Source organism: Danio aesculapii, chromosome 24 (genome assembly GCF_903798145.1).
Source record: "Danio aesculapii chromosome 24, fDanAes4.1, whole genome shotgun sequence".
Taxonomy (NCBI): Eukaryota; Metazoa; Chordata; class Actinopteri; order Cypriniformes; family Danionidae; genus Danio; species Danio aesculapii.
The window spans coordinates 12,868,057-12,877,134 of NC_079458.1; the positions used below are offsets into that span (position 1 = coordinate 12,868,057).

A 9,078-nucleotide genomic window follows, 5' to 3' on the forward strand; every position below is an offset into this window, starting at 1 on the left:
AGATCTATGTCACGTTCATCTAGGCTAAACCCAAAAACCTGCATTTGTCAGTTTCCGTATCAAGATTTTACATAAAAATCATCATAATTTAGAACTAATAGGCTATTTTTCTGTCTTGTTTTGATGGCCTAATTGAACAAGGATTGGATTGTTTGAATTGTTATGGCTACTTGTAATGCTCAATGGAGCCCTTTCACAAAACTTAAGATGCGTTTAACGGTCATCAGCATATTAAATCCTTCAAAGTTTAGATTTTTTTTTAAGTATGAACATTTATATGTATTTATGTATGTATTATATCATCTTTGCATCAAATTACAAAAAACAAATTACCGCTTATGTGAGGCATTTCTAATGCAGTGTCTATGGGGCAGAACCGTAAAGTTGACGTTGTTTTCTCCTCTGGCTGCCGTTATCAGTATCACACTTTTTTTTACTTTTTCTGAAAGTCTTGATAACACCATTGTGGAGTTTTTCTTTCATTATTTCTGCAAATAGGATTGTAAAAAAAAAATAAAAATATTTGTTGTACTCCATTGGTTTATGATATGCAAATGCTCATTAATATAATGGGCTAACTGTTTTGGATGCTTTGCTGTTTAAAATTAAGTCCGAAGACAGTTTTGTGCCAACAAATGTATAAATGCATTGATAGTCTACATACTTTATAGATGGACTTAAAAGGCTGTGATTAACTTCAGAATGTTTAAGTAACAGATCTGTGTGTTAATGACAAACAGAGCACATAAAATCACTCGTATGGTGCAAGATCAACAAACTGGATTGAGCATTCAGCATCATCTTACTTTCATTCTTTTTGTAAATCCTGTGTTGAATATTGCCTTGCTTGTAAACAATGCACAGAAAAGTTAAGTGAACAAAGGAACATGTACATCCTCTCTTTCCTAATGTTAACGTAACCCCACTGGTCCTACACCAACCAACCCACTCAGAGCTGGGATTGAACCGATGACTCTTCGCATGGGAGTCGGTTGCTCTAACAAGGAGGCTAAAGACCATGGCCTCAAGCCTCTGTCACTAGAGCATCTTTAGAGCTTTACCTGCACAGCTCTTCACTAGCCGGCCTCTGTTAGACTTAACACATTAAACCTCACTCCCATCCGGGTCACAGCACCAACGCAACACCACCGGTCCTACACCACCCAACCCGCTTCGAGCTGGGATCGAAACTGCTATTTTCCGCATGGGAGTCGGTTGCTCTAACAAGGAGGCTTAAGCCGTTATTTGTGTATTTTTGTGTATTTATCTGTCGCTAGAACACCTTTAGAGGTCAGAGGAGTGAGTATTACTGCACAGCAATTCACTAGCTGGCCTGTATTACATTGGGATAAGAAAGGATTGCAATGCAAAAATGGGTGCTGCACAGAGCATGATTTTCCATGGCAGTTTCCAATTATGATTTATAAATTTTATACTAGCAAATTGTCCAATTCTGATACTGATTTCTACGTATTTTTCTTTTTTTCATTCTAGAAACCAGAAAAAAATAATATGTGAGCAAAATGTTTATTTGCTTTTGTAGTATAAAGTTGTTGCAGTGCAGTTTGTGTTTAAATTTGGACATAGATCAGCCAAAAAAATAAATAAAATAAAAAATCCAGTTGCTGATCGTGCATTTAGTACAAAAATGGTCTGGTTCTTTTGTTTTTTTTGCTGCTAAATTGGTTGATCCCAAGCAAAGACTCTATTTTTCCACAATTTGGTGTCTTTGGAGGCTATTTATTGTTTGTTTTTAAAGGTTTACCTCCTTTGTTATTTTGAGCAGAGCCAAACAGACAGTGACATGGAATCCAGCATTAAGCGTCTTCTCTGGAGGCGGAGTTTAGACCAACTATTACATCACAAATCGGGCACATTCACAACAGTTTGTTTTTATAAGCCGTTTTCAGACTAACAAGAAAGTTACGTTCTGAAACTTGTTTTTTTATAGCACAATGACCTTATACATGTCAAAAGATCAAGGGACTATTGATTTCTAACTTCATAAGAAGTAAATCAAATCCTCATGCACATAAGGATGTTTTTAATCATCAAACACCCAGAATGAATGTATGGTGAAACACAGATTCCACTCATCTCCAAGCTAGACATGTGCTCTTTGTAAATGTGTGCGTTTAACATGCTGTTGACCTGAAGGTTTTATGTACTGTTGCCCAACCATTGTTAGGCGCATTTTATACGAGAGCAGACTTCCTTTGTGGGTTTCTGTTTCCAGGTGTTTCGTGATGAAACATGTTTTATTTACCTGCTTATAAAGCAGCAATTTCCTGAACCTGTGTTTCTCATTGAGAAAGTTGTTGATGATTTGTTGTTTTGTTCCAACCCTGCCTTCCAGTCCTTATTTTCACACAATACACAGTGACTTTTATCTATTATTGTTTCATTTGTGTTAATTATAAATTTCAGTAGTAATATTTCAGCACATGTATTTCTCTGTTTTTGGTCTCCTCAGGGTGATATCCAACAACTGCTGATTGTGGCTGACCCTAAAGCAGCTTACGACTACTGTGAACATTACAGCCCAGACTGTGACGTCCCTCACAAGGACACACTGCAGGCACAGGAGCCCGGAGAGGAGGTCAGTAAATAGACCATAAGCCTTTTGGACTGGCTGACAGAGGAAACAGCATTTCCTTCAGTATCCAGAAGACTAAACGCTTCTGGACATCTGACATGCTGTTAATACTTTTTACACCTACAGTCAAATGACTGGACGGACAGACTCATACTTTATTGTTGTTTTCCCACATGTTAGAATAATTGAAATAATATTATTATAGAATAAACTTTGAAAAGTACAAACAAAAAGAAAAATATCACTGAAGTGCAGAAGTTATGTAGTGGCCAATAATATTACAGATAAAACTATATTATTTAAAATGAAAAGCTTAAAAATTTATTTATATTTTGTTATTAGTAGTATTAGTTTACATCACAGATACCTAAAAAATGTTTTCTTCATTTATTATTATTATTATTAATAGTAATATACTATTTTCATATAATATAATATAATATAATATAATATAATATAATATAATATAATATAATATAATATAATATAATATAATATAATATAATATAATATAATATAATATAATATAATATAATAATAGTAGTAGTCATTGTAGTAGAAGATTTATAAATACATAAAATATTTTTGGAACATGATGAATGGCCAACAAATATATTGAGATTTATTTTTGTGATTTTTTAATTTATTATTAATAATAAATAGAAGAAACCTCATACAAGATTAGGGCTACTCACCAAAACTATAAAATAAAATAAAATAAAATAAAATAAAATAAAATAAAATAAAATAAAATAAAATAAAATAAAATAAAATAAAATAAAATCAAATAAAATCAAATAAAATCAAATAAAATCAAATAAAATCAAATAAAATCTTGACATAACCAAAAAAAATGCAGCATAAATAATAGAAAATAGCATGAAAATTTTAATTAAATTTTATTTTGTTTAATTAATTTAATTCAGAATAAACCTAACCAAAACTAGACTGCAAAATAAAATAAAAATACAATTAAATTAAACTTACATAGCAAAATAAAATACAGCATAAAAATAGAAAATAGCATAAAAATGTAATAAAATATAGCATAAAAAATAAACAAATAATAAAAAATAAAAAAATATATATTTTTTTAATAAAAAAATAAAAATAAATAATTTTAATGTCAAATAATTTACATAAAATGAATTTTGAAAGGTACTGTAAAACTCATTTGATCAATTTAAGCATACTATTTTTTTTAACTGACAAACTACAAAGTATTGAATAATAATGCAAATAAAAATTTACCAGGTTACAGTGACTCTTTTAAGCAAAGGCACCGTATGCAAAACATTTTGACCCAGTACGTCCTGCTGAAACAGGGAGAATGTGAGAAATGAATAACCCTTTCTCTCACATTGTACGTGTCTGACATGGTCTGCTCATAAATCAGCCTGAATGAGGTCCGACTCAGTGCTGAGTGATCACCAGCCATGAAGAGACCCAGATCATCAGCGCAGCGGCTGTTTTATGAGCTCTTATGCTGGATGAGGATTAACATATACTTGTGTTTGATGGATGAAGCCCTGGAGAGCTCCACTACAGAGGCTTTATCAGCTTTCCTGCTCCTCTGACAGCCGTTATTTGTGTTCAAGGAGCACAGTTTGTGTTAATAGATTTCTGGTCAGTTTGGCATAGTGGTTTCTCTAACCACTATGCCAAACTGACCAGAAATCTATTAAACTATTCATTCATTAATTAAAAGGTGTAATAATTGATGAATGGGCAACACCTTACAATATTAGTGAATATTAGTTAATGCATTTATTTACATGAACAAACAATGAACAATACAGTATTTATACATGTTTGTTAATGAAAATAAAGTAATGCATTGTCTGTTTATGTTTACTCACAGTGCATTAGCTAATGTTAGTAAGCTTTAATAGTGCATTAGTAAATATTGAACTATGATTAATAATGGCTGTACATGTATTTATTAGTATTAACCTCATTTTAATATTCAAAACTTAACAATTAACATCTCTATGAGTCTAATTATAGAGTATTTGAGATATAAAATCCCATATTTCACCAATTTCCTACTTAAACTTTAAAAAAATGGTTATTTTACAGATTTTAAAGACTTTACCCTTTATTCTACTTTGGCTTTAGAAGGCAGATTGGATTTTACACACAAATAAAGATGAAAAACACAGAAAGCAGCTAACATATGGCTGTTATCTCTTTTTACAGGGCGTTAAACACCCATCTATTTATCAGAAAAAGTGCATCATATGTTATACATTACTGTAATTAATGCAATGTGTGCTGAACTCACGCACGCTTAACACAAACTGAAAACTTTTGCTTCGTTTTTAGAGATTTTTTAACATGACAGCATTCATGACTTACATTCAAAATGATTTAAACATCTAATTCATCAGCACTGTATAAAACCAACTATACAGTATATCTAACCATTAAAATATGTAATACACCCTAGGGTAGATTACATTATTGCATGTGTGTTGCTTTGCTAACCTCTTTGTCATCCTCTCCCTGTGTGCAGTACACAACCCCTGTTGAATATGGTGATTTATATGATTATTACGAGGGAGGCACACCCACAGCGACTGATGAGTTTTCTGAGCCGCAGGTAAATGCAGGAATGTGGGACGTGTGTGTTATGTCAATCATAGTGTGGCCACACCTCCTTTTTTGTTCTATATATTTGTATTACATGGGCAGAAGTATGAAGCTTATTTATAGGTTTATTTGGATCAATCAAACTTTTTTTTCCAGTCACATCTTGTGGTATTGACATTAAACGTATATTTGAGAAGATTATATGGTTGTATGGTAGATTTTAAGCACCTGATGTTTAACTTAAATAGCCAGACCCAGAAATTACTGCAGTGGTTCACATACTTTTGCCCATCTATAGTGTATGTTGTCTGTCTGTGTTTGTACATCTGTAAATCTAGCGTTAAGAGAAAGAAATCAAATGTGGGTTGCTTGGTTATATTTTATGGTAATGTAACAAGCCGTCCAAGATTTAAACAATAGGGATGCATCAGATTTGAGCACTCAACATTATTAGCTGAAAATGGCATTTATGGTTATGCAATGAAAGAGAAAAAACAGTTGAAAATATGAGCAGAAAAGAAGCTATGCTGACCAGCACTGTTTAGCATGCTAGTTTACTTTCCCTCCAGCCATAGTCACTATGTGATGTGAAGCAGCTTTCACACTGGAAGTGGAAAGCACTGCGCTATGAAACCCTTTCATTTCAATGGACCACAAGGATGGTTTTGCTGTTGTATTAACCAAAGCGCAAAAGCAGCATTGCATTGGTGACAAGTCGCCAGGTAAAATTCAATATTCTGCTGTGCATATTCCACTTATGTGCCAATATAGTTAACTAATCACATAACACACGTTCAATGGAAAAAGCAAAGTGCACTCAAATAATGTGTTGACAGGACGCAATGCGAATGCGTTGGCGCAATGCGTATGCGCAATGCGTTGACTATGTAGTATACTTGTTCATGCTGCTTGCAGTACCACAACACTGGTAAAATGACCCCTCTTGATTCATTTACTCTCAATAAATTGTGGTTATTTTATTAACTTGTGTTTTATAAAAACAATATCATTTAGGTTATGTTAAATTTAAAGTTATTTACATTTAAATTACTTATTATAAAACAGATTTTCCGCCGAGTGCATCCAGAATTTTCAGTTTGACCCAGAATTTTAATATCAGCGCATCCCTATAAAATACACAGGCAAAAAAATAATTAATACCAAAACGCAAATAGCACCCTCTGGTGGATTTGTCATGGCAATGCTGGTATATATCTCAACTCGTTCACTGTCAATAAAATGTGGCTTTTTTATTAGCTTTTTAAAACAATATAATTTTAATTGTTAAGTTAAATTTAAAGTTACTTAAATTTAAAATTACTTATTACAAAACATTTTGTTTCTCTTTTCTGCCAAGTGCATCCAGAATTTTTGGTTTCGACCCGGAATTGTAATTTCAGTGCATCACCATAAAATACATCGCCAAAAAACAATTAATACCAAAATGCAGATAGCACCCTGTGGTGGATTTGTCATTGCAATGCTGGTAAAACAACGATGTCTCAACTCGTTCATGCTCAATAAAATGTAGCTATTTTATTAGCTTTTAAAACAATATAATTTAAGTTGTCAAGTTATATTTTAAGTAACTTAAAATATAAAAGTACTCATGCATTCAGAATTTCGATTTCGGCTCTGAAATTTAATTTCTGTGCATCCCTATAAAATACACAAGAAAAAATTAATTAATACCAAATTGTAGACAGCGCCCTCTGTGGATTTGTCATCTGAAATGTGCAACGAAACATACCTGGAGTAACATATTTTACATTCCGTAAATATCTAGGCTGAGGTACATATTTCCAGTTTGTCTGAGCTGTAAATAATGTAAATTAAAATTTTTCAATGAATGATCTTTTTAAGTTATTCACGCAACCTACATTTGACAAATAAGAAAAGGATCTCAATTACCTTCTAATGCAAATGTTCTCATGTGTCTTTTCCCCACTCACCATAACCTTTTTCCAGAGGGTGAAACGTAGTGTCTCCCCGAAAGCCAAGAGGACAAAAAAGTCCCCTAAATCTTTTGCCAAACCCTATAAGTACCCGGAGCCAAAACAGGCTAAAAAGTTAGCGCCTAAGAAGAAGAGATATGGATACCTGCCACCAACACCAAGACAAGCCATTCTAGGGGTAATAGTACAAGTGTAGTCGATGTCAGAACCCATCAAGATCTCTCTTTCGCTGAGGGAAATCTCTGATGATAGTCTGAGCGAGTCGTCCGTATATTCTTTTGCTAGGTGCCGTCTCTGCGGATCACTTATGGAAACAGCTTGAACTGTGTTAATTCCTCCTTTCTTATCTTCTTCCTCTTTCCTTTTCACTTTGAAACTTGCTGTAGCCTAACAATGTAGATGGAGAGTACTATACAGACAGTGAACTTGACTACGGAACAGTAGATGCTTCCAAAACGCCTGTCGCAACCGCTGGACCGAACCAGGTAATCATTTGGTTATTTACTCTAACAATAGGCCGAGGGTCACTAATGTGGGAGAATACGAGGAAAAATCCTGGAGCATGAGGAAGTATTTGATATGAAATGACAAAACAATTTGAGGAAATTGTTCTGTGCTTTTGATTGTCACTGTAAGGGAACTGTTTCATCCACATGAAGCTGATATTCACTATAAAAAGCTAAGATCTAAATTTAGGCTCTCCCCTTCCTGTGATGTGAAACTTCAGACACGGCGAGAATATCAAGTAGATATCTCTCAATGGATTTCAGCTTCCTGTTGTGGATATCAATGATGGTTAAGTTTGCATTAAGAAAAAAAAAACATCATTTCTTTTTAATGATTTAATGATTTAAAGGGATTGTTCACTCAAAAATGAAAATTTACTCACTATTTACTCACACTCAAGCGGCTCCAAACCTTTTTGAGTTTCTTGATTCTTGATAGATTTTGAATTTAGCTGAAAACCTGTAACCATTGACTTTCATAATAGGAAAAACAATTCCTATGGAAGTCAATGGTTATAGGTTATCTTATTTTGTGTCCAACAGAAGAAAGAAACTCAAACAGTTTTGGAACAAGTGGAGTATGTAATATGTAACGTAATGTAATGTGTATTTATATAGTGCATTTATCATGTTTGGCCATACACCCAAAGTGCTTTACAATCACAAGGGGTAGGGGTCTCTCCACACCACAGCTAGTGTGTAGCATCCACTTGGATGATGTGACTGCAGCCACAGGACAATGGCGCCAGTGCGCTCACCACACACCAGCTATTGGTGGAGTGGATAGACAGTGATGCACCCAATTCGGTGGATGGGGATGACTGGGAGGTCATGATGGGTTAGTGCCAATGGAGGGAATTTGGCCAGGACACTGGGGCTACACCCCTACTCTTTACAAGAATTGCCATGGGATTTTTGATGACATCAGAGAGTCAGGACCTCGGTTTAACGTCTCATATTGCATCCCCTTCACTATACTGGGGCATTAGGACCCACAAAGACTGCAGGTTGAGCGCCCCCTGCTGGTCTCAATAACAACACTTGCAACAGCAACCTAGTTTTCCCATGTGGTCTCCCATCCGGGTACTGACCAGGCTCAGATAGTGGGTTAACTAAGTTAGAATTTCTGATTGAGTTTTGGAACTGGTTGCTTAAACTATCATTGATAAGATGGCAAGTCCCATTCAAAACAGTTCTCTCAATAAGTGACACAAACAAAGCTGATGTTAACGTGAACATCAAATTCGCTGCTAAAATGGTTGATTAATTCTAGTACTAGTTATCAGAACTAACAGTATTCCACTATTACAGCCATTTTCTTTAGATGTATTAACCAGTTATGTGTTTATCGTGGATTGTGCAGATATATAATGAATAGGGGTGTTTTTTCTTAATGAAAATGTGGTAAGCAATGTTGTAATCAAATGCA

At 34.2% G+C, this 9,078-nt stretch overlaps 1 protein-coding gene across 1 annotated transcript in view; it reads left to right on the forward strand.

The window, feature by feature from the left end:
- col11a1a (collagen, type XI, alpha 1a) overlaps positions 1–9,078 on the forward strand; it is a 130,497-nt gene that overhangs the window by 33,509 nt on the left and 87,910 nt on the right. Inside the window, exons 5-7 of the mRNA XM_056451152.1 lie at positions 2,474–2,599; positions 5,112–5,198; positions 7,530–7,628. Of these exons, the coding sequence (XP_056307127.1) occupies positions 2,474–2,599; positions 5,112–5,198; positions 7,530–7,628 (312 nt within the window). The remainder of the gene's footprint in view (positions 1–2,473; positions 2,600–5,111; positions 5,199–7,529; positions 7,629–9,078) is intronic.